Source organism: Pinus tabuliformis, chromosome 4_2 (genome assembly GCF_031772625.1).
Source record: "Pinus tabuliformis cultivar Carrire ecotype Pingquan chromosome 4_2, CPIR1, whole genome shotgun sequence".
Classification (NCBI taxonomy): domain Eukaryota; kingdom Viridiplantae; phylum Streptophyta; class Pinopsida; order Pinales; family Pinaceae; genus Pinus; species Pinus tabuliformis.
The window spans coordinates 147,393,857-147,421,388 of NC_142304.1; the positions used below are offsets into that span (position 1 = coordinate 147,393,857).

The following is a 27,532-nucleotide window of genomic DNA, read 5'->3' on the forward strand; positions in this document are numbered from 1 at the left end:
AGGGGTATAGCTCTGATGGAACTAAAGAAAAAGGGTTAATAAGCATCTCAAGGGAGGGATCAAAGACATAATGGTCAATGAATTCTATAGAGATTTAGGAGTGAGGCATAAATCATCAGAGAAATCTAAAATAAGTACCCACGAAGAGAGTGGGCATTGTCCCAAAAACAATATTTGTAAAAGGGTGAAATTCCAAAGACATGAAAGTGATTGGGATGGATAGAAAGAAAAAAAAAAGACAAGAACAAGAGAGAGAGAGAAAGAAAATGATGAAAAGAAAGAACTAAACAAAAAACCTTAAAACCTATAATAGAAATAATATCTAGGAATGGAAAAATCAAGTTGTTGATAGAGATCAAACCCAATAGAGAATGAGATAGATCATTGGTCTAAAATATTCATCACAATAGCACTAAGTCAATAAAAATGTTTGTAAAGATATATAGGGAGACCTAGGGAGAAAATTGCTTAAACAAACCTCTGACTAGACACTACAATCATCCATCGCATAAAGGGATTTCAATGGCAAGCCAATTTGACTTTCTTATCCAATGATTTATCACTTCACAATAAAGATATAACATCCTAGACTTTACCTCCTCACTATAGGTTTGAAGCTCTTTCAATATTTTAATAGGTGTATTTTTCAATAATGGACCAAGTCCAATTTTCCTTTTATCATTGTCTTTTTAAACCTTTAGTACTTATTATCACCAAAAAAATGAGTTAAATTCATATGAACCTTAATTTTTATTTTTGGAGAGTTTTTTTTTTAACTTTAAATAAAATGTTGAATATATATTTTAAAATGTTATATATATTTGGTGGTAACAAAGGTAATAGGATCAAATGCTTTATGTTTTTCAGTCAGGTTTATTATGATATTTAACCCACTTTTAGCTCTACATTGAACCATCTTACTCGACAACTATCACTAATGAGGTAATATAGTTGCATTTTCATTTGACCTATTGTGATGTGACATATGATCTCATTATTTTAAGATTTTCCTCAGTAGGTCCATCCATTTTAGACCTAAATCTCCTCTAATGGTACACTTAAATCATCCTTGAAACTCGTATAACTTCATAGATTTTAAAAAAACAAGCATGTGGGACTTTTCTTTGGTAGAGAGATGCATAATGTTTTTATAGGAAATGGTTAGGGTTCAAATCCACTTGTCCTTCCTTATAACCTGAATGTGAAAAATCAAACATTCATCCTTCTAAAGTATACCAAAGGTCTAAGAGTTTTTCTTTCTACTCCCAACACTTAGTCGCATTCATAAGTGTTGCTGGTTTCGTCACTTTTCTGTTCACGGTTTCGTCGCATTTCCGTGTGCGCTCACCCGCCCGTGTGCGCTCACCCGCCCGTCGTGCAGACCCGCCCGCCTGTCGTGCAGACCCGCCTGCCGTGCAGCCTCGCCCACCTGTCGTGCAGACCCGCCCACCTGTCGTGCAGACTCGCCCGCCGGTCGTGCAGACTCGCCCGCCGGTCGTGCAGCCCACGCCCGCCCGTGCGCCCGCGCCCGCCCGTGCACCCGCGCCAGCCCGTGCGCCTATGCACGGTGACTTCGCTCGACGCCCGAACGCGCCCGTATCCAAGGACCTTACCATTTCCCGGCTCAAAAGATGGGGGTTCTCAATACCCTTGCTACCAGAGCCCTAAGGATCTCGGATAAAAAGAGCTTTGAGAAAGAAAAATCCCATCTCATTGACGTCTTTGTCGAGAATGGTTATAGTAGATACATGGGACAGAGGGCTTTCATAAAAGCCGCCAGGAATTCTCTTACTAAAAGGGAACCAAAGGAGCGTATTCCTGGTGTCCATATTCCATTTGTTCAGGGGACCACTGATAAGATTGCAAGGATTCTCAAGATGCATAGTATCCCTGTAACCTTTAGGCCCCTTAACACCATTCGTATGTCCCTCAGATCAGCAAAGGATCCTATCGACCCCAAAGATATGAAAGGGGTATATATTATCCCTTGTTCATGTGGGACCCCCTATATTGGTGAGACGGGCCGCTCCATGAATCAAAGGATTAGTGAACACGCAGCTGACCTAAAGCATAGGAGATCAAAGTCTTCAGCTTTAGCTGAGCATGCAGAAAAAACCAATCATCATGTTTGTATTGAAGATGCTAGTGCCATTGCTAGGGTTTCTCAATTCCATCATCGGAAAATTAGGGAAGCTCTGAAAATTGAAAAGAGGCCGAGCAATCTCAATAGAGAGGATGGTTGGAAAATCAATAGATGTTGGGTCCCTGCTCTCTCTTCCTAGTCGCTTCCTTCTTTTCCACCCCTCCTCCTCCCCTCCCATCGTTTCTGGTCTCCTTTTTATTTTTATTATTATTATTATTAGTATTATTTTTAACCTAATATTTAATTATTTACTATTAAATTATTATTATTATTATTATTATTTTTAACCTAATATTTAATCTCCTTTTTATTATTATTATTATTATTATTATTATTATTATTATTAACCTAATATTTAATTATTTACTATTAAATTATTATTATTATTATTATTATTATTTAACCTAATATTTAGTTATTTACTATTAAATAAATTATAATAGTAATATTATTAATACTAATTCATTTAAATTATTATTTATTTATTTATTTATTTATTTATTTATTTTTTATTATTTATTTATTTATTTATTTATTTTTCTATATATATTTTTATTTTATTTCTAGGATTTTATTATTTTTATTTTTATTTTTATTTATTTGTTTTATTTTATTTTATTTATTTATTTTTATTTTGATTTTTGATTTTTATTTATTTATTTATTATTATTATTATTATTATTTATTTATTTATTTATTTTTAGTTTCTATGTATTTATTTAATTGTTAACACCTTTTTAACAACCAATTAAATTATATTATTTGTTTATTTATTTGGTCCCATATTTCAACTAACTTCATATTAAATTATTTTATTTATTCATCCTTTTTCGAGGTTAGGACCCCATTCCTTTCTAGCCGTTGGCCTAGCTAGCCGTTGGAGACTCTACTCATGCTATTTAACATGCAAAGCTGGATCTGGTTCTTCAACTTGTCCTGACGATGAACCACATTGGCTGGTTCGAAACGAGTCGACAAATGATAGATCTTGTGATTTATGCCAAAAAATCTCTCATAAACCGATATGGATCACAGAAGCCTCAATTCAACAATGTCCTTTCTGTTCATTGGTTAATTTGGAAAATATAGGTGCAATGGGCCAATGTCAAAAATGGGTCAAATGGATTCGGTTTGAGACAAATTTTGAATCATCAGTGGCTGATGGACCATGCTCAGTCACCAAAATGTCAATTTGGTAATCATCATGTTGTTCAAGAAAATAAGGAACCAGGAAAATGGATTGTGTTTGAAACGAAATTCAAATCATCAGTTGTTGATGGACCATGCTTAGTCACCGAAGTGTCAATTTGGTAACCCTCGTGTTGTATGAGCATCAATAAGGAGCTAGAAAATGGGTGACCTTTGGGGCTATGTCAAAATTATCACCATATTGTAACAACCAACATAAGCACAAGGGGCTGCAAAATGCTCCAAAATTTGACTGTTTGTGATGAAATAAATGTTGTGCTCAAATACAAATTGGACACGACATTAGAAAACAATGCCTTTACCATGGTTTGGGAGGTATGCATTCACAGCTGGTGAATTTTCAACCATCATGTTCGTGAATTTTCGCTGATCATGATTTAATTGTTTATGATTTCGCTTATAACAGTCTCAGTAATGCAAATCACTCTCCAAATCACTTTTCCCAAAAGAATATAATAAAGGCACTAAAAGAGGAAGGTGAAGGGTAAAAGCTCATTAGTCCACCTACGATACATTGCATTAAAAATAGCCTAGCACTAGCATACTCAAATTGTAAAGATTGTCAACAAAAAATGTATCAAAGTTCAGCAACATTTATAGACGAGAAAAGAAATGAGATTTTTTTTAAACTTTGATTTTTTATGAACTTTCACACTAATACAATCTTTCATAATGATCATACGCAATGCTTTTGCAATCCATTTAGAAAAATCATATACCGCATCCTCTACAATATAGCAGTCTAAAGAAATGCCATGTAATCAGTTGTCTCCAAAAAATAATGGTCTCACAAAAGACAAATTGATCCTTACCAGTACAAAATGAGTTTAAGTCTAAGACAGCACTCTACATTCTCTACCAATTCAAATGCATGTACTCCATATTGAGTGTAACAGAAGCTCTGTTGTATGTAATTGAAAATTATAAAACCCAACAATATCAACTCAAAATTTTCAAGTTATCAAATTTCTATTCCAGTAGGAAATATGAATACAATTACCCCCTAATTACATTGGTGCTTTCTAGCAGAATTGATAGATTGCCCAAAACTGTATTGAATATCTAGATTCTAGAGACTTGAAAATTGAAAGTAGTGCAAACTCTATGTATAACAAAACATAAGAGTAATTCATAATATACAATACTTTAGTCCAAGATAATACATTTGTGGTTTTCACCACCATATTTGGAATGCCACATGATGTCATAGCAAAAAAGCATGATAGCTTGCCTTCTGGCCTAGCAACATGGTTTCCTCTAAAACATTGCATAAGAGATCACAACTAGCAAAACTGACCAAGAAAAAATACTAGCCCTTTTGGCTTCATAGCTTTCAAAAAAATGGTAACAAAGAAGCAGAGATAATTTTGCAGCAAAGAAGCAATAACAGCAGAAATGTCAAGGCTCAAAACTTTATAGTCTACCAAAATGCTACGGAGATTGACTATAGAGATCAGAATCACCACCGAATGATGTTTCAAGCACTTTTTTATGAGATGGTATTTTCTCATTACAAGTTTCAGAACTATTGGTTGTGCTCCCATTTCCCTTTGGTTGACTGTGAACATCATAGATAGTCACTCCACTACCTACAGTGTATGTGAAAGAGGTATATGTCAAATCCATCGTACTTTGCAGAGATTCCAGTTGCTCAACGACAATATTCATTGAAGGCCTTCCCTTAGGGTTTTGGCTTAGGCATTGATGGGCCAAGCTGGCAGCTTTCAGTGCACTCTTCACACAGTACTGCCCTTCCAACCTTGGATCAATGATTCGAAGCAGCTTGCGATTATTGTTCAGGAGTGGACGAGCCCACTCAACCAAGTTGTATTCTCTGCTAGGTCTTGTCTTATCCATAGACCGCCTGCCAAGAAGCAACTCCAGCAATACAACACCAAAGCCATAAACATCACTTCTAGCTGTCAAGTGGCCTGGAAAAGTAAAAGACCAGATGTCATGGTCCAACTATTATTGATAACAGTATAAACTTATTTCAAGAATGAAACCATTCCAGTCCCTCCAGCTTTCAGTTAAATACAATACTTTCACTGCAGTTATATCTTAGACCAAATGATGACCATGCTTTATAAGTTATCGAAGTTTACAAGCTCATATTCAGAGTGAAATTTTAAAAAGTCTAGAGTTTACCAGTCATCACATACTCAGGGGCTGCATAGCCATATGTACCCAGCACACGAGTCGAAACATGAGTCTGGTCCCCCTCTGGTCCATCTTTTGCAAGTCCAAAATCAGAAAGTTTTGCAGTGTAATCCTGCAAGAAAAGAAACGATGACAAGGGGAGTTGACTATTATGGACTTCACTTGAAATCAATTTAAAAGACTGTATAAAAGGATCTGGACATTAAAATTAACTTCTACAAAACCAGAACAGCAAGAAAATATGTTGCACTAAATTAAAGTGTAGTTCAACAATGGGACTTATAAGATACTAACCGAATCTAATAAAACATTTGATGTCTTGAAATCACGATAAATAACTGGCCTTTCTGCTCCATGAAGAAAAGCAAGCCCTTTAGCAGCCCCAAGTGCAATCTTCATTCTCATTGGCCAAGATATGGGAACACATACCTCTATAACCATGGATTAAACATGCCATATTATTAGAACATTACAACCTTATTTTCACATATTGATATATCTGGTTGAAGCTTCAATCCAAAATCAACAATAGAATCATTCTGCAAGCTCAAGACGTTTCCAGAATTCAAAGGAAAAAGTACATACTTCTGAATAGCTGGTTTTCCAGACTGCCAAGAGGCATATACTCATAAACAAGCAGCCTGTGTTCATCTTCGCAGCAGTAACCTACAAGTTTCACTAAGTGTGGGTGGCTTAGCTGCCCAAGAAAGATGACCTCAGCCTGTAAGATACACAAAGTAACTGTGTTTTATTAATGGTCAGAATTCCTGTCCACAGTCACAAAGCTTGTTTCCATTTGTAATCATCATTACTCTGCCTACCAAAATGTCCATTCCCTCTTTTCTCATTATAATATTGATTTTTATCAAAAGACCCAAATCATAAACTCTAGAAGCATACACACTAGAATAATCATTGTGTAGGAATGGTGTTTACCAGCCATTCTTTGTGCCCTTGAAGTCCATCGTGATTAAGGACCTTAACTGCTACTGGTAGAGCTTTTATATCTGGTCTGACACTCTCATCTATGTAGCCTTTATAGACAATGCCAAATCCTCCTTCTCCAAGGACATGATCAGCTCGGAAGTTCTTTGTAGTAAGCTTTAGTTCGTTATATGTAAAAACATACACATTAGAGCCAGAATTCTGCCTCAGGTTTTCTACATCCCTGGGAGTTGAAGGAATGATTCCAAGATTGTTGTTTTCTGTTGCAGTAAAAGTGGTGTTTTTCACATTTTCTGGTGACTCTAGTTGAAATGCTCTGCATTCACCTACAGAAGAAACCAATTATTACCAAAAGCCCACAAAATCATTCCTTGAAAATCCCGTCAAAGAGGAAGGAAATCAACACCTTGAGACTCATACAGATCAGCAGCAACATCACAATATTAAACAAGAAAACCGATGGTAGAATCCAAAGAATAGTTGCGGTGAACTCTAAAATCCATTCAAACAAGCCAAGCCTTAGCTTATAATCGATATCAAGTTTTATATGGAATCAGCAAACCAAGAGCAGAATCCTTAGAGATACCAACGTTAAATCAAACCATGTGATGAAAGTATTTCAAAGAACATCAGAACTTTAGGCAGGTTAAAAGGGCAAAGAACTTTTGAAGAGGAAAACTAAAAGGTTTGACTTGATAGGGTCTAGATATTATATTAGGGTTGTGAATGGAGATAGTAGTGATGGTGATTGTAGTGATGGTGATTCACAGTCTTTCTAAATCTGCTTTATAGTCTGAAGTCTGCATCCAGTGCTATATATTAAAACAGTTTATTATTTGACAATTATTTTAGGTCTGCATTGTTGTCTTAAGTATGTGTCTGGTGCTATATATTAAAATTGTCTATTATTTGACAGTTATTCGCTTGACGATAGTGTGTTGCTTAGAACGTCAGGTGTAACTCACTGAGTATGCTATCCTTTCTTAAGTTTAGCAATACTAAATATGCTCCATCTGTGTTCTGTTAAAGTTGTAAATTATGCAATGTTTAAGTGAATAATGCAAATGTACTCCCAGAAAAAGCAGATGATAATCTTAAACTAAATTTCAGTAATACAGCAACATGAGTTATTCTGCTCCTAAACACTAATTTTTAATATAATCCAACTCACGAATTCACTCTGAGATCGAGTGGGTCAAGGCAGCATATGTGATGGTCTGGGAAATGTTGACCACAATTTCATCAATCAGCATGAGTATATCATTGCAAACCCAATTTCTGCAAAGTCTATTGTGAATGATGCTAGTATTAGTTAACCATTTAATTAGTTTGAACAAAGGCTAGGGTTTGAAGGGTTTCTCTCATTCAAGCAAGACATCCAACCTTATGAGCAATTTCGCTAGGGTTTTGAGGCAAATCTAGGCCTAGGAAGGCAAAATCTAGCCCTTAGACACCCTCCAAGCTCAACGTCCAGCCAATAAAGGAAGACATTGGCCCTCAAGAGGTAAAATTTGGCATTTTTTGTAGAAAAAATTGTTATTGCAAGATTTCAAATTTTTTTAGGGCCTCCAAGGCCTAGCCGCTGCCTTTTCAGGCCTTGTTGTGGCCTCCTTTGCCCTCTTTAGTGAGTCATTGCTCTTGTTTTCCCTAGCCACTGCCCTAGGAGGGCCTTTTCCTTGGACGGCAGCCCTAGAAGGGCCTTCTACCCATGCAATCAGCCCTCTAGCCCTCACAACAGCCCTTCTAGGCCTTATCGTGGGCCTCACTTAGCCTCCTTCCCTAAGCAGCAGGCCTAGATTAGCCTTCTAGGCCCTCTATTGGCCTCTTCCAGCCTTAACATCAACCGTATTGTAATTGGGCTTGCCTCCCCTCATCGTTGACTTATTAGCCCTCATCCAAGCCATTCTTCAGTCATTGAATGAGTTTGCATTGGTTTATGATCTCTAGCATTTTGTTTTGCAGCGTTATTGGAGCTAACATTGTGGTTGCAGGTGGGCAAGTTCTTTGGAAAAGTCTCTAGTCCAAGGTTACTTGGGAGCGGGAGCGAAAACGGGAAGCGAGGGCGGGAGCGAAAACGGGAAGCGAGAGTGGGAGTGAAAATGGGGAGCGGGAGCGAGAGCGGGAGCGGGAGCGGGAGCGACATTTTCAGAAGCTCCCGGTTTGGGAGCGATTCCGGGAGCGTTTTTTATATAATATATATTTTTATATTTTTTATATTTTGATGCATAGATGTCAACAAAAGCATGTAGATATATGAAGATTTTCGGAAAAAATCACATTGAAAATAATTGGTCGACGCGTTTCGAACCAGCCAGTGTGGTTCATCTTCAGGACAAGATGAAGAGACAGATCTCAGAAGAAGGCTAAATAGGAAGAAAGGTCAACCTAACGGCTAGAGTAAAATGGCTATATTTGACTAGGGAGGGAATTAAATTGTTTAATTATTTATTTATTTATTTATTTATAAATTATTATTATTATAATAAACTAAACGGCTATATTGGACTAGGGGAGGGAATTATTTAAATAATTAATAATTAGTAAATATTTGTTTATTTAATTAATTTATTCATTCCTTTATTTATTTACTTATTATTATTTAATTATTATCTGACTTAAAAAAATTATAAACAATGATAATGAATCAATAAATAATAATATTCATCGAAATTAAAAATAAATTAAATGAAGAGGTAAAAAAACAATAAATAATAAATAAATGAATGAATAGATAAATAAAAATTATATAAAAAATGAATAAATATTAAAATAAAAATACCAAAAATTTAAAATATATATATATATATAAAATAAAAAATAAAAATAAATAAATAAACAATATAAAAATAAAAACAAATAAATATTAAAAGTGAATAAAAAAAATGCTAATAATGAAAATAATAATAGTAATAAACAAAAATACTGATAATGAATACAAAAATAATACTACTAATAAAAATTAATAAAACAAATAAAAAGAGAGGGTAATCCTCTTTAATGAAAATTAATAAGGAAGACTAAAAAGGGGGGAAACGAACATAAAACTAATAAGAAAGGGGATCAATAAGCTCAGACAAAGAGGATAAAAACTAAGAAGAGAGGGCAGGAATCTAACAGCTACTAATTTTCCAGTTGTCATCTCTATTAATATTATTAGAAGACCTCTCAATTTCAATGGCTTCCCTAAACTTGCAGTGATGAAAATGAGAAATCTTTGTGACGACCTTAGCCTCTTCAATGCATATATGATGTTTGGTCTTCGCTGCATGTTCCGCCAAAGCAGAAGATCTAGTCCTCGTGCTTGATATCAGCAACGTGTTCTTTAATCCTTTGGTTAATAGACCGACCTGTTTCGCCAATGTATGAGGTCCCACACGAACATGGGATTACATAAACACCTTTCAAATCCATAGGGTTCACTTGGTCTTTAACAGACTTTAGGGAGCTTCTAATGGTGTTGAGGGGTCTAAAGGTTGCGGGGACATTATGCTTCTTTAGGATTCTCACAATCTTGTTTGTCGTCCCTTGGATGAAGGGGAGGTGAACTCCTGAACGACGATCAATTGTGTCAGTCTTAACCTTAGGACCCTTACTGGCTTTGAGGAAAGCTTTAACACCCTGCTGCCTACTATAACCATTCTGGACAAAGACATTAAGGAGATGGGACTTTTCTTTAGAAAGGTGGTCTTCATCTGAAATCCTTAAAGCACGAGTGGCTAACGTGCTGAGAACACCTATCTTCTAAGTTGGAACATGATGGGAACTAGAATGAAGATACTGCTCAGTATGAGTCTTTTTTCGATACCCCTGATGGAAGAAAGATCCATGTAGAATGATGAATTAGATATAAAAAATATAGATTGAGCCATATAACAACAATGGTCTAAAAGTTATAATCTTCATCAACCACGTCCACAAGTTAGTAGCATAGTAACATACAACATAATGAGTCTCATGATTCATCAATCTTAAAGTTTCAAGCTTTCAATTTTCAATATATAACAATTATCATCATTGATCACCAACGTTGTACTTGTAAGCTAAGTGTAACCATTACAACAAATAATATCTAACATGAAATGAAATGAAACAACTTTCAACTTTCACGAAGCATCATATTCATAATTCATTACTAATGAGGTATAATTGCCAACTTCAAACTCCAAACTTAAATTGTCATATATTGTTTACAAAAAATATCATATTAAATATGAAAGAGTCAATAGTTATAAAAACTACTAGAAACTAGAAAAAACAAGTAAATCTGTTATCTATTGCTAATGCTTAGGCCTTTTGCCACCACGAGAAATGTCTAATTTTATAGTCTTGTTGGAAAATCAGGATCTTTGTCATTAATATCACCCTCTGAGCATTAATATCCAAAGGTATCTTTGTCATTACCTCTAGATCTGTATAGGGATCTTTGTCATCAATATCACTCTCTAAGCATTAACATAAGATAAGAAAAGAATAGCATGTCAAGTCAAGATTTTGTTTGAGTGATGCGTACATTTTTAGGAGGGTCATGATAGATGAGTTCGACAACCAATGCCACTAACATCAAGGTACATAGAGGGATTGGTGCTCTTGATTAAATACGAGTTCCATACCCTAATACATGAAAAAATCCAATGGAAACATTGCAATCCCCCCAATCCTGAAATCCTGAAAAACTAATAAGTCTGCTGGATTTTGAATGAAATCTAAAATTCTACTTTCTCCATATGAAATCCAATGAGGTTGGAACCACTCTCAAACATCCTGAGTCATTTCATGGTAATGTTAAAAATTTTAGTAAAAGGATAATGAAACTTTTACTTTAAAAATTTAACATTACCATGAATCACATATCATATACTATGGCCATAGGCTTGATCATTAGGCTGCCCCACTCAAAACTTGTTTGTTTCTTTTAAAAAAAATTGCATTTGGAATATTACTGCAAAAAAAAATTGCAAAAAAGACTAAACACTCCCAAAAAGGCAGGAAGCGTTTTTTTTAGGGAGCGCGCTCCAAGGGACTCCCACTCAGAGCACGGATTGGGAGCGGGAGCGGGGGGGCGGGGTGCTCGCCCGCAACCCTGCTCTAGTCATCAACAAGGCCATAAGGCCTATTGGTCTGCCCTCTAACCCTCTTTGCCTCATCATTGGAATTTTGAAGCACATTGTTGCAGTGGTAAGCTAATGACAAGAACACGCCTAAAATAAACCATAATCTCATTAATTATTCACCTAAGGCATTAAACATTTACCATGTGGTTCTATTGATTGCATATAAGTGAAGTTTGAAAGATTGTAAGTGAATCTCAAGGTCTGATATAAACACCTACAGTCATCTTAAGTCACCTACAGCAGTGGAAAAAATTCATGACAGTGGCATAAGAATTAACTTGCAATCATATTTTATCATTGGTAACTCATTGGCATTGGTTGGGCTTGCATTACTTTCATTTGCTTGAGGACTGTCATACTGATTTGAAGTTTGATATATGCATTATATGGTCTGATGTAAACATAACAGTGGTGTGAAAAATAGTGGGCAGTCATCTCTTTCTATTAGGCATTCAATCCTAGCATATTTTGCATCTTGAGTAAGTGTCCTCTTGCATGATTGGATGTTTATCTTACTGCTGCAATCATTAGTCTCTTAGCTGCCATCTCTTGCATCCATTGCACTTTGCATACATTGCATTCTTGCATAAGCATTTCATAGATTGCATCCTCATCTAATTGACAAATATGAATAAGAACGTAAGTGCTCTAAAAGGCTAACTGAATTGGTAATGAGTTCTAAAATAATGTTGTGGGTAAACGCTCTCTTTCTCTCATTGATAGCTAGCAATATTGTGACATTGGTATTTTCTTACTTATCATTGCTATCACGTTGCTAAAGAAGTGGACTATTGGATAGTTGGTTACATTGCCTCTTGTGGTCATATTGGAATTACTACTTTTTGTCGATTCACTAACTTCTTGTTTCTTGCAAGTGAGCTTCACAGCTAAATTTCTAATCTTGTGAATCAAGTCACTCTCAAAGTACTTAATTGTCATCATAATTGTAATAAGAGTAATCTTAAGATTATCTGAAGAATTGCTAATTGAGTTCATAAAGAATCGAAGTTCTCTTTTGTCTCTAATTGGCACATTGGCACTCTATTATTATAATCTAAGTAATCTTAAGAAATTGCTAATTGGCATTCTAGCATTATTGAAAGAAGCATATTTATTGTCTTTTTGTGAGTGATTGTCCATTGTAATCTTGACAACATTTTGGCGCCATCTATTTGGTTCATTGAGCACTTCCTTTTGGTGAAGATTTTCATTGTAAATTGTTAAGTATTTCTTTGCTTAAACATTTAACAACTTCACCTAAAGATAATCACTCATATTTTGCACCTTACATTCTAGGACTGGCCTTGCACTAATTAACTTACCTCCAAGCATAAGCTTGATTGAAAGACTCTAGGACCACCTTTCTCATCTAGCTTGTGAAATCTAGACCCTCTCTTGTGGTTAACACAGTGACCTTGCAGTCGTCAGAGCCATAGTCTTTACAGTGCTGGAGGCATCGAGTGGTTAGAATTCCAGGGAAGTTATCGTTAATATAGCCTTTGTTATCTTTCCCTGGGCTTCTCTCCACAACCAACACTAGAGACTAGTTTCAAAATACATGAGTAAGGATTCATTTAGATAGGCATCTAACTTAAAAGTTATCAAGATACTGCATTTCGCTTAGTTTTAGGTATCGCATTTCATATAGGATAGTGAGCATCCTAAGCAGCAATTGTTCATCCGGTGACTTGGTAACCAATCTATATTAAGCAAGTAATTTTGACTCCATTAAGGCACTGGTCTCTCAAGTAATTCAATCTTATTGTGCTAATAACCGAACTTGCTAATCATAATTAACCAAGTTGTTAGGCCATTCAGCTATGTCTCCCAGACTTGTCGGTTGTCGATAGGTCTTTCATCCTCACATTTAATATGTAGTACCCCCCATAGCCTGTTGTTGGGAGCAATGTTGCACAACTCGTACTCATATAAGACTCGTCTGGCTATTGACTCGGTGACCCGTATAAGACTTGGAAACGACCCGTATAAGATTCGTATAAGACTCGACAAAATATAGAAAAAAACTTTAAATATGTTAAATTTTAATCACAAAAAAGAAAAAAGAAGAAAGAAAAAATTGAATTTTGAGCGTCTCCACGGGTTGAATGTGGGTAGCCAAGTTTTATGCGGAATTTAGCGAGAATGGGTAGAAACCATGAGTTCTATGTGAGTGACCCATCTCACTATAAAACCCATCAAGACTCGCGGGTACTCGCAGGTCTTATAAGAGTCGTGCTACACTGGTTGGGAGACAACTAGAATGGAGAGGCCAGGGATCAGAGTGATAGCCCTTGCGCTGAGTCGTTGTCACATTCACCTGTACAACTTGAGCGACAACAAGAAACATGAGCAGTTTTTTGCACACTGTTGTGTCAAACTAGAATTTAATCTTAAACAAGTAGAAGACCAACGATTAAGTCATAAGTTCAGTGCATAAAGCTACATATGTGATGCTAATAGGATTTTATTTGCAATTGTACGAGTCTTAGAATCGTGATATTAAGGAAGATTAAAAAGATCGTCGTGTTGAAGCTAAAACCTGGTGATAATGTCATATATGGAGTCTCCTTTATTTTGTTTTATGTAAACCAGATAAAAATTGAGCCCTTGAATTTTACAGAAAGCAATCAATTCTGAATTCCAACAACTCAACGGCAATATTCATGATTGGAAAAGGAAATAACAACCCCAAAACTTATGTCAATGGCAGCCAAAAGCTTGTGCTCTATTGTGTCATTCACCATCTCCAAGTAATATGAACTCAGTTTGAAGCATCCCTCTTCTACATTACCTGCTTCACCAGGCATTTAACCAACACTGAAATGTATATTAGTTTGGCCACCTCAGGCAATATTTTCTTGTTAAAATGTGGCTACCTAAAACATAACCTATTAACCCCACAAAGCATAAAGCAGACGGTGACAGGGTGTTCTATTAAGGCACTATGTCGTATAAAGGTCACCAGTTTGAAACTCTGTTGGCAAAAATTCAACCATGCTAAGGGTTGGTGTGGCCCAGGCTTGGTGCAATCCCCAAGTGATTTTGATGGCCTAGATGCCCCTAGGTACCGGCTACTCAAGCAACAAGTTAGTCGTGCCAGTCATCTCAGGATCACATAAACTAGCAAACAAAAGAGAAAAACTAAATATGTTAAAATTAATTTCATCAATAGTGTGGAGTGACAAGAATGCCAGACTATAATTGAAATCCAATGTAAACATTATGTTGAGCTATGTTCTGGTGAAGTCCATTGCATGTGCCAGCAACATATGACTCCAGGACTGCAACCAGCGAAGCATTATGACAGCAACAGAGTATATTGCAATCGGTCTTTCTTCAATAGTTATAAGCGATTGTGATTGATTGGTAATATTGTTTAAACTTTATATGCATCTGGTTATGTGATTAGTGAAGTTTTGTTACCATTGAGATGGAATGTTGTAGAAACCCTTTCATGGCATTGCCATGAGACTGTAATGCAATCATTAATGATCTCTAAAGCATGAATAAAAGCCACCTTTGGCCACAGTGTCCTCCTATACGTGTTATGTTGTATTTTCATGGAAGGAATATGCTTTGTTTGCATTGTCAATCTTTGTATGTGTGATCTCTATTCAACACTACTACTCCTTTCTGCACAACTAACATGAGGCTAATACAACCATCGTTTGCTACCTCAGGTGAGTGCCAACTCAAGTACATAATATGTCACTATCTTTAGGAGAAAATCTAGATTACATAGTGTTGGCACACAACAGTGAAAATTTAAGCCATCATTTGATTCTGTTATTGATCGTCATCTACATGTACATATGTCTATAATGTTCCCGAGAAATTAATTGCTCAAGGGAGGAAATAACCTATCGATTACTGTAGGCTATAGTCTTCAATAAAGGGGAAAATCCCAAAATACCCACTGTTTGGGCAAATTTTGGGGCAGCTGGTCAAAGAAGCCCAGAGTTGGGGTTTGGAGTAAAGTTTACTCAATCATTTAGGAAGAAGAAACCCCTCTAGGAAATCTATAAATACAAGAGGGATGAATTCATTTTGGATCATCATTGTGGATCATCTCATTCTGTTTTTAAGCATTAGCTCCGAGGGTTCTAAGACCCCTTCTGTCTTGTCAATTTCGGTGGTGAAAGATTCCACCCTAGTTGACATCTCTCTTCTCTTTACATTTTGTTTTTTTGCTAGCTCAAGGGTTTCTGGATGGGATATCGAATTTTGTGGGCATTGGGTTGATTAAGAAACATGAGGCACTGAAAGAAGTGAAATTTCCTTGTGCTCCTATACTCCCAGGAGGAGCAAAGTCTGTTCTGGTCTAAATATCTCCTGAAGAACGCAGTGAGTCTATTAATGTTTGACTGGCACAGGAAACTCCATTGGTAGAGAAGCACAAGGTTGTTTTGGGCACAAGACCCTTGTTGAAAAAGGAACACAAATTTTGAGTGGAATTCACCTGGTTTCTTGGCACAGGTTAGAAGGCCACAGATCCTATTAGGGTTCCTGGCCTCATCACAGAGGTATCATTGGAGGGATAGCGAGGGTTCCTAGCTAGTCCATAAACATGATTCTGGCACAGGTGCATTAAAGCGAATTTTCCTGGAGATAACAGATCCTCCAAGCTGTTCAAAGGCTACAAAAGGTAATCAAACCCTAGTCCTGTAACAGGGTCAACAAAGGTATAGTAAAGTTCTGGATTGCGAAGTTGGAGGACTCTGAATCATCTGAATCCAGAGAATACAGTGCACAAACGGTGAGGGTTACTTCTAGCAGTAGTGTGGGTTTACTCTACAGGTTGACTTGCAGCAGAGTTGACAATTGAACCAAGTAGCAATAAGGAAACTAGGACATAGAAGAATCATAGCTAGAATCTATATTGGTGAAATTTTGTACTGGATCTTGGAACTCAGTATTTGTGGTTATTATGTATGGACTTCAGCTCTATCTATTGTGAATTGTATCTGTCAGACTTGAGTTATGCACTGAAACATTTCATAGTCAGGTATTATGCTGTGAATAATTTATGCTCCAAGTGTATTGTTGTTTACTTGTTGTATCACTGAGAGAAGAGGTAGACAAATTAATAATTGTACCTAACTACAATACTGTAGAAGTAATGTCAGTGCTACAGGGAAAACTAGGGCACAAAATTACCCTCGTACACTACAGTGGTATCAGAGCCACAGTTATTTTAGCTGGAGAAAACTAGGTAGGGAATCCAGTTCTGTTGCTCAGGAATCTATACATGAGTATTTGGATCATTTCTATCTTGCTGAAATTTTATATTATAGATTACACAGCGTTTGTTATATCATTGGAAGGCAATTTGACTATTCAAAGAATATATCGAATTTTATCACTGCACTGAAAAATAAAATAAAAAATCTGTAAACCCTAGACTAAATTGCTCATCTACTACAGTGGTATCAAAGTTGGAACCCTACCAGCCCGAATGGTGTTTAAAGATGGAACAACCAGAAGAATTTTTTTGGCAAACAGAGGCTTCGAGGAGGCTGAAAGAGAAGCAAGCAGAAAGCATTAACAGATTGCAAGACTGGAACAAAATAACCCTTACAAGATTAGAGGAATCCAATAAAGAGATGGCAGCACCTAAGGAAAAAGAAGAGAATCATTCCCTAAAACCTGATAATAAGAGCACATAACAAAAAACAGGTATAAGGAAATGGAATGACTTCTAGACTAGTTGCAAGAAAGGCGGATCAAATGATACTGATAAGCCAAAACATGAAAATCAAAGTACAAGAGAAACTGAGGCAGGAGCAAAGGCATGGACCTGCCTGTATCCTCCAAAAAAGAACGACAAGTCTGGTCCCATGCCCAGCCCCGCAAATTGTTATAATCTCAACAAACGACATGTCCAACCTTCTATATTTGATAATAAAGCATCAGAAAGAGACATCACTAGGGAAAGTGTCCTGGGATCTATGGGGTACTGTGACAAAAGTGAAGACAAACCTCAATATAATTTGAACAAAATAAGTGGTAGTGATTCTTTAGAGGCTTTATTCCTACATGATGATGGTTTTGGGGATAGTCCAAATCAGTGTTGAAAATATCAGTAACGGCAAAATATCAGGGAGGGTCCTCGAAATATCTTATCGACAATATCGGCGAAAATGTTGGCAAAATATCGGAAAAAATCAGCAGACATTAAAAAAAAAACAAAAAAAATGCATAATATATTCATTTTTTTTCATATTTTTAAGCATATAAAGCAATAACAATGTGAAATAAACACATTAGCACATAAATATGAAGAAAGCACTAATATATATGATGTAGTGGATGTAAAATAAAAATGATACATCAAAGGCAATACCAAATCCTACTGATCCTTCATAATTATCCAATCAAGGACTCAAATGTGGAGAAACAATACAAAATAACATCACATATATAAAAGTATCTCATCATCATGAGTTATATGTAGCAAAAAAAATAAAACTAGCAGCTAGCTATCGGAGATCAGTGCCCTTTCCCTGTTTTACAGGAAAACATGAGGGGTTGTTTGCCAGGCCCGCCCCCAGTAGTAGAAGGCCCTGACCCTGCACCTAATGTCAAATAATGATTGTTGGGTATGGAGTTGTGCTCTCCTATATCTATGGCAGATGGTGCTGACGTTGATGCTCCCGTGGTCTCCTCCTCCTCCTCCTCCTTGCGCTGCTCCTCCCCCAAGTCCTCCTCTTGCTGCCACTGTTCTAATGGTTCCTCTGTCTCTAACCATGCAAGTGACTCCTCCAAGATGGGCACCTCAGACTCCACCCTCCACTGAGACAATACATCAATATTTTCTAAGAAAATGGCATCTAGATCCATTGGTTTCTCTATTTGCTTCACTCGAAGTCGGAGATTGTAATGCACATACACTAAATCATAGAGGCGTGAGAACTCCAACCTACAAGAGTGTAAAAAAAACTAACGAATCTTGACTCTTGACAATTGAGGGTCATAAATTAAAGTTACAATAAATGTAATTGCTCAACGGAAGGCTAAAGCTCAAAATTATACCTGTTGCGCTTCTTTGAGTGTATTTTCTCAAATACACTCCAATTGCGCTCACACCCTAAAGAGCTACATGTTTGACTCAGGATTCTTATGGCCAATTTCTGCAAATTTGGTGCCCTTGCACCCTAGCTTCGCCACCAAATATCTACAACAAAATAAAGAAATAAAAAACTTAAAACATAATTAAACTTTCAAATAAAAGTTACATAACTGAATTTTAAAAATCTAGAATTATAAATAAGTAAATTCTAAATCAAAAATTCTAATGAGTCATGACTTGTCACTTACGTGGCATGAAGAGGGTCCTTTCCCTAATAGCATCATCAAATCCAAATAGGCTAACACAATCCCGATAAAATTGTATCTTGCGATTGATTTTGCTACGAAGCTCAGGATTAAGTACCATCTTATGAATACAGGAATGGAGCCCTTCCATCACCTCGCAATGAAAATCAAAGCCGCATTTGTATGAAAATGCAGGGTTGAGGAAGAGTGTTGCTGCATGAATGGGTCAATGAAGCATCCCTGTCCACCAACTATCAATCGCATCCCATAACATCATCTGTCTATCAATCCTAACAGAACCCTTGTCTGCATAATAAGTACGAATGGCCTCCTTGGCCCTATCCATGGCCTCATACAAATAAGACATTACAGGCTTGTCCCCATCTACCAATCTCAGAACCTTTACTATAGGTTCACTAACTGAGCACACTTCTACTCTCTCTGCCAAAATGTGTTAGTGTACACCATTTTTACAATGGCTCTCCCATTGTATCTACAATCACACCACTCATCAAAAACAAACATTTGCTTCAACTCAAACTAGCATCGAAGCAAAGACTGGACATTAATAAAGTTGGTGGAAAAATGTGTGATTACAGGACGCTGCAATTCCTTGTTTCTAGTGTATCTCCTCATGAGGCTAAGAACAAACTCATGGTTATATATAAACTTGAGGACGCTTCTAGCCATATCAATCACCTCCTTGATGAAGGAGAGTTTCCCCATATCCTCAAGCAACAAATCGATACAATGTGCTGCACATGGAGCCTAGAACAATGTGTGATGCCTCTCCATAAGCATCCTATCGACAGACACATAATTAGCTGCATTATCTATTATGACTTGCACCACATTCTACACACCAATCTACCAGATGAACCTATATAACAACTCACATATCAAAGTTGCATCTTTTATATGTGTTGATGCACCCACTGATTTAATAAACATGGTATCTTTAGGACAATATACCAAGAAATTTAGAAGGGTCCTACCCTTCCTATCTGTCCAACCCACTGTGCATCTAGACACCTCCCATATTTGTTTCAACTCCACCAACTAGAGTTTATGTCTTTCTTTTCTGCTTAAAGGATTGGCCCCCGCAACTCCTCATATGTAGCAATTTTGTACCCTGGGCCCACAACAACAATAGCATCACACATTGGTTGCCAAAATGGATTGGTTTTGGTGATGCTAAGAGGTAAGTTGCTCCAGAAAAGACACCTCCCCATAACTCTATATGATTCTTGCTTCTCATTTTTTAACAACTAATTTTATTGAAGGTTGTGCTCCATGTCCTCTTCGTGGAACAAAAAATGATGACCTCCCACTCCCAATAACATTAGCACTAGTAGGTGACGCTATGGAGCCCCTCCCACTACCTCAGCCTGAAAATCAGAAGAAGATATCCCGAAAGATCTACCTGCACATTCAGCGTTGTTTCTTTCTGCCTCTTCCTTCTTTTTGTCTTTTACATCAATTGCTTCAAGAGCTTTTTGTATAAGCTCCGCACTAGACTCCTTACAAAAGCCCAACATCATGTCTAGGGAGTCTGGCCAAATGGTATTTCAATTGCGTAACGCCTCCTGTCATCTCGTCCCCACACAATTTGCATGTTAGATATGCCCAATTTGTCCTACCATCAGGCTCCCCATACTCCCAAAATGGGTCCAAGGCTTTTGGCATATTTGTAATTAATTCAAACCTAGGGCACCAAAAAAACAAAAAATTGGCATTAAACCCCCATACACAAAAAATAATAACCACGTCATATTAAAAATTATTTTTTTACTACATTATTTGTGTTGACACCTAATCCTCTGCGATTGGGAGAATTTGGAATGTGAACAGTCATCAGAAGATGAACTGAGCAGTCACATTCTTTGTATATAACAATAGCTACCTAATGAAATAAATCGAATCAGTTTTAGTGCCTATTGGAGAGTTACTGCCTGGCCTGACATGGTATCAGAGCCAAGTTTTCAAAATAGTTGTAACTCCCTTCATTTTTGCTACTGTGGGCTGTACGCTGGTCTGAGCACTATCTACTGAGCACTGTCCTCTGTCGTTCTGACCTGAGCACTGTTCTGACTGACCTCTGTCCTCTGCGTTGTGTATCATTGCCTTAACGCATCTGTCCATATTCCTTTCAGCTGCGCCACTGGGCTCTGTCCATAATTAACGCATCTGTCCATATTCCTGCGCCACTGGGCTCTGTCCATAATTAACGCATCTGTCCTGACCGCTTCTGAAACCGAATAGACAAGGTTCGAATCTCCATTATGGTGCCCATTCGCACCATTCCATTGAAACGTTGTGTTAACGCTGGATTGAACGTTGTTCAATTGGAATGCTGTTGAATTGACTGTGTATGGTGATGGTTATCAGCTCGATTGAACGCTGTATGGTGATCTATTGAACGTTGTCCCTCCCATACTACTGGTTCTCAAACACTTGCGATACCACAGTTAACCACGCAATACTGCCTCTCCAAACCACTTTTGTCTGCGCATTCTCTGCTATTCCAGGGAAGCGATGTTAACTGAGACCAGCAATGGCGGGATGATTCGTAGATCTTAATTCCCAAAACAGGCATTTCTCCATGTATAACCACAATCTTGAACGAATCATCACATGATGATCTCTGCATCCTGATTGCACGTATGGCCTCACAAGTGATCTCTAAATGCAGTAGCTTGCGACCATGGTACGATGTCACGCTGTAGCACAGAAATGTTGAGAAATTTCGGGCTACCTGCGCTGTCATAATTATTATTAAAGTAGTGAGTTGTGGCTACTGAAACTCTTAAATTATTATGCGCGCTGTTTGGAGACATCTGTTATACGGTATTATTTTTGTACGTATTGCTATATTTTTATTTGGGTGTTCAGCCTTATTACAGAATCCACGGTATTTATAGGTGAAGATATATAAGATTTATAAGGTGGAGTTTTATGAGATTTATATAAGATTTATAAGGCGAAGTTTTATGAGATTTATATGATGAACCTATATAAAACTTATATGAGACTTATGTGAGGTGAATTTATACAATGATGGATTTATATGAGACACATTGTGGATTTGAAATCCTTTGAGAATTTTTTTTGAGTACATTGGCAGAAGTATTCTTTTCTATCAGCAAAAGTTTTTTTTTTACAGAATGCATTCAATCATCTCTATGGTAGGAATAGTTCTCACTAGCAAGGAGAACTATCCTGAATGGTCTCGAATGATAAAACACACCCTCATCTTCAATGAGTTGTGGAAAGGAGTGTGTGTCGGAGAAGCAGACAATGACCCAGTGCAGCCTACATCAGACAAAGAGCTTGTCATTTGGGAAAACAAGAACAGCAAAGCTTATGCATTAATCGCAACATCTGTAAATGAAGAGGTGAGTCGCCATATTTCGTCATATTCAACTGCCTTTGAAGCTTTACAAAAGCTGAAAGAACTCTATGACTCACATTCTGCACTTGAAGTTGTTCAGCTCATGATTAAACTCTTCACTCTTGAACTGAAAAATAATGATCCTCTTGCTCTTGCATCTGAAGTAAAGTCTATAATGCATGATATCAAATCCACTAAAGTTGAGCTGGATATCCCTCTTATTGCTTTTCTCAAGGCACTCTATCCTACCTACTCCAATTATCTTGAGTCTTTACAAGCAAATGGAAATCTTAAAGATATAACCTTTGACTCTCTTGTGAAAAAGTTTGCTGAAAGAGAGAAAGCCTTTGGAAAGAAGACAGCCCCTGAATCTTCTGAAGAGACTATGTGCCTTGCTCATAAAGAAAAGCATCCTGCTCAAGATTCTACAAGAGGAAGAGGTGGACGAAGAGGAAGAGGAAGATACTTCAGAGGCAGGGGGGGCAGACATTCTCAAGGAGAAAAGGCAGACTTACACTGCATTCGCTGCAAAAGAAATGGATCACATGATGCTTCTACATGCAAGCTACCATGGGACAAAATTGAGCAGAAAAGAAACCAACAGAAAGGTAAAACTGATGATACAGACAAAGGTAAAGCACCTGAATCCGCTCACTATATTGAGGCACAATGTAACATTGGAGTAAATGAAGATTTGTTTAATGCTTCACTTGCTTCTTCGAAAAATGATTGGTTGCTTGATTCGGGAGCAACCTGTCATATGACTCATAGAAAAGATTTTTTTGAAGATTTCACTGACAATGTTGATGGAGCAGTATACTTTGCAGATCAGTCAAAAATCAAGCCATCAGGGCTTGGCACAATCAGGCTTAAACTGCTTGGTCTTCCAAACTTTCTTCTGGATCATGTTCTATATCTCCCACAGCTAAAAAGAAACTTGTTGTCCTTGGTTCACATCCGCCAGCAAGGTCACTCCATTCATATGTTTGATGGCAAGCTTGAGGTAAGAAAAGCATCTGACCACTCACTTGTCATGAGGAGAATAGAAGAAGAAAGGCTTCTCAAACTGCAAGGAACCTCTGCTCATGCACAAAATTTCTCATATATTTCTCATCATGAAGAAGGTACACTTCCATCAAGTTTATTATGGCATGCTAGATTTGGACATTTAAACTATGACAGTCTCCGCTTATTGAAGAAAAATGGTGTTGCTGGTTTGCCTACAATTCCTAGGAAACATAAGCAATGTGATGCTTGCATAGGAAAGCATAGCAAACAGTCTTTTCATGATTCACATTCAAGAGCACATAGGAAGCTTGAACTCATTCATTCAGATTTATGTGGTCCAATGCCTGTTCCTTCTGCAAATGGAAATAAATATATCATGACATTTATTGATGATTACACCAGAATGTGTTGGGTTTATTTATTGAAGAACAAATCTGATGCCTTTCAAACATTCAAGAATTTTCATAAATGGATTGAAAATGATGCACAATCTCATATTGGGTCTATTCGCACTGATAATGGAAAAGAATATACATCAAATGAATTTGAAAACTATCTTCACCAACATGGGATCAAACATCAAACAACTGTGCCTTATAATCCCCAACAGAATGGTGTAGCTGAAAGAATGAATAGAACAATCTTGAATATGGTACGATCCATGCTTTTCTTCAAAAATGTAAAGATAATGTTTTGGGTTGATGCTGTTCTATGTGCTGCATATATAAAGAATAGATGTCCATCTAATGCTATAAGAAACAAGACTCCTTATGAATTGTGGTATGGACATATTCCTTCGGTAAAACATCTCAGGATCTTTGGTTCCACCTGTTATGCTTTGATACCAAAGGTACATAGAAACAAACTTGGTGCTAGAAGTCGTAAGTGTATCTTCCTGGGGTATTCAAACACCTCCAAAGCATACCGCCTCTATGATGAAGTAAATAAAAAGTTTGTTGTATCTAGGGATGTAATTTTTCTTGAATCATCCAAATCTGACAATGTTGTTGAGCGGCAACTTGATCGCTTGGATAGATTCGCATAAACGAAATCATTTCAAGAATTTGATAATCAGATTCCACATCTTGAAGGGGGGATTTCTATACTAGATCAACATGTGGAATCTTCTTCTGAAGAACACTCTCCCCCGAATGAAACTCCAACAACGGATGATGCTTTAAGTGATGTAATTGATAGAATTGGGAGACTCAATCTTGATTCAGTCCCAACTCAATCAACAGAGCAGCCTGGACCATCTCAGAAAGGTCCCCCAAAGTGGCTGACAAAGACACTTGAAAGTGTTCATCCTGATGAAATTGGAAAAACAGGAACCAGAAATTCAAACCGACAAAATGGAGGTGATGTAGATGACTCTAATTCACCTGTTGATATGGATGTTACTTATGATTGTGAATTGAACTTGTCTACAGATTTTGAACCAACTTCCTTCAAAGAAGCTGCTTCTCATGATGAATGGAAAGAAGCGATGCAAAAGGAGTATGATGCCCTCATAAAGAATGGCACTTGGAAGCTGGTTGATCCTCCATTTGGAACCAAACCAATTGGCTGCAAGTGGGTCTACAAGAACAAGTACAAAGCTAATGGCTCACTTGACAAGCACAAAGCTAGGCTTGTGGCAAAAGGTTTTGCACAGAAAGAAGGGGTCGATTATGAGGAAACTTTTGCCCCCACAGCAAAATGGGCCACGATCCAGACACTCTTTGCACTAGCAGCTCAGAACGGTTGGAAAGTCCATCAAATGGATGTAAAAACTGCCTTCTTGAATGGAGATCTAAAAGAGAATGTTTTTATGTCCCAGCCTGAAGGATTTGCTATGAAAGGACATGAACATAAAGTATGCAAACTTGTGAAGTCCTTGTATGGCCTCAAACAAGCACCGCGAGCCTGGTATGAAAAACTAACTGAGCATCTTCTGAAACTCAACTTCAATCATTTTGATCTTGATGATGCAACTTTATTTGTCAAGAAAGTTGGCAAAACAGTTGTATATCTTGTGGTATATGTAGATGATCTTTTAATGACAGGGAACAATGAAAGCTACATTGCATCCATAGAGAAGGAATTGGGGAAAAGTTTTGAAATGACTGATTTGGGCTATGTTCATTACTATCTTGGCATTAAAGTAACCCAACATCCAAAATCCATATTTCTTTCTCAAAAGAAATACATTGGAGATTTGTTAAACAGATTTGGCATGACAGAGTGCAATCCTCTTTCTACTCCAATGGAACAAAACTTAAAGCTCACATCTATTGAAGGAAAGGAATTTGAGGAAGCAACAAAGTATAGACAGCTTGTAGGAAGTCTCATCTACCTCACTACTACCAGACCAGACATTTCATTTGCTGTTGGAATCCTCTCCAGGTTTATGCAAAAGCCTTGTGAGGGACATTGGTCTGCTGCAAAAAGAGTTCTAAGGTACTTGAAGGGAACTCAAGACCTTGGAATCAAGTATACACAGGTGGACGACTTCAGCTTGATTGGATACTCTGATTCAGACTTCGATGGAGACAAAGAAACTGGGGTATCTACTTCAGGATATACTATGAGTCTTGGATCAGGAGCTGTCTCTTGGAGATCACGCAAACAATCAGTTCCAGCAGATTCCACAACAGAAGCAGAATACGTAGCAGCAGCTGAAGCAACGAAAGAAATTGTGTGGCTCAGGAAAATTCTTGAAGATTTGCAGGTAAAACAAGTACAATCAACTCCACTCATGATTGACAACACCTCTGCAATAAAGTTGGCCAAGAACCCAAAGTTCCATGATCGTACAAAGCACATCAATACTAAATATCATCTGATCCGACATCATGTTGAGGCCAAAACAATCCATCTCCGTCATTGTTCCACAAATGAGCAAATTGCAGACATCTTCACCAAAGCGCTTGGAAGAGAAAAGCTTGAAAGATTCAGAACGATGCTTGGACTCACCAACATCCCTTCAGATTAAGGGGGGGAATGTTGACACCTAATCCTCTGCGATTGGGAGAATTTGGAATGTGAACAGTCATCAGAAGATGAACTGAGCAGTCACATTCTTTGTATATAACAACAGCTACCTAATGAAATAAATCGAATCAGTTTTAGTGCCTATTGGAGAGTTACTGCCTGGCCTGACAATTTGCAAAGAAAAATGGCAATAAGAGGGTGCCTAAGAAAGTTTAAAAAAATGAAGCTTGCTGTCCAAATATGGAGAAAACCCTTGCATTGTCTCATTGGCATGAAAATCATAGAAAATGGAAAAAAAACAAAGCAAAATGTTGGTAGGCAAAGAGGCAAGCAAGCATAACCCTAAATCTATGAAAAAAATTCATTAACTTAGGGTTTTTTAAGAACATACCTGTTAATGGAAGAAATGAAGTTTGTCTCACTATTCCTGAATCTTTGATCCGATAATGCCTTTTTGATCCTCAATCCCTCCTTGAAAACCACCACAAAGCTCTTCCCCTTCCTTCTCCAAGACTAAGAAAGAAAAAAGAGCAAATAAAATCCAAAAAAACGCTTTTGTAGCTGCAGCCTAGAGTGCCCGACGATAAATTAGGTCGTCGCGCGATATTTTGCCGAGATATCGTGATATTTCGAAAATATCGCGTTATTTTATTAGCGATATCTCGTTCTGCCGAAAATATCGAAATATTTCCGAATATCGCCGATATCTCGACGATATTATCAACACTAGTCCAAATTATCGTAAAACCTCCAAAGACACAGAGTACATGTCCAAATGTAATCTTGAAAGCAACCTCCGCATCACTCATTGATAATACTTGCCCTCCTAGTGTTATATAGGGGCATCCCTAGAATAGCAAATTGGATGCATCTCCTTCAAAAGTAGCAACTCCACTGGAAAGTTTGCCAAGAAATGTTTCTGTATCCAAAACCTTGCCATTGTGGAATTCCACTAAAATAAAGCTCATAACTAAAATGCCAGAGAAAATAATTTTGGATAAGGTTTTGTCAACTATTAAACTTCTGTTTTCAACTGGGTTACCTGAAGGATGTTTTGTGCAATATAGCACCTCTTTCCCTCCCAAATCCAAGGAAATCCAATTGGCTTTGTCAAGCCTATGACTTGACTAAACAGAATCAGCCAAACCTGAACAAGATCAGCTGACACTGCAAAGGAAAGTCAACTTAGAGGCAAGATCTTCTAAAATGTTGGATCGAAAAGTGCAAGTGAAGCCTAGTGGTCAAGTCAAAATGTTGACAAAGTGTTCTCCAAATGTG

General features: G+C 37.3%; 1 protein-coding gene across 3 annotated transcripts in view; it reads right to left on the bottom strand.

Moving 5' to 3' along the window:
* Positions 1–4,429: 4,429 nt before the first annotated feature.
* The window catches only part of LOC149168631 (putative serine/threonine-protein kinase PBL8), an 81,062-nt gene continuing 57,959 nt past the window's right edge, over positions 4,430–27,532 (bottom strand). For all 3 annotated transcript variants that reach the window (XM_089428355.1, XM_089428357.1, XM_089428356.1), the window contains 5 exons: positions 6,449–6,783; positions 6,098–6,233; positions 5,807–5,943; positions 5,501–5,624; positions 4,430–5,283 (listed from right to left, as the gene is read on the bottom strand). In XM_089428355.1, coding sequence (XP_089284481.1) covers positions 4,784–5,283; positions 5,501–5,624; positions 5,807–5,943; positions 6,098–6,233; positions 6,449–6,783 — 1,232 coding nt within the window. In that variant the 3' untranslated portion in view covers positions 4,430–4,783. The remainder of the gene's footprint in view (positions 5,284–5,500; positions 5,625–5,806; positions 5,944–6,097; positions 6,234–6,448; positions 6,784–27,532) is intronic.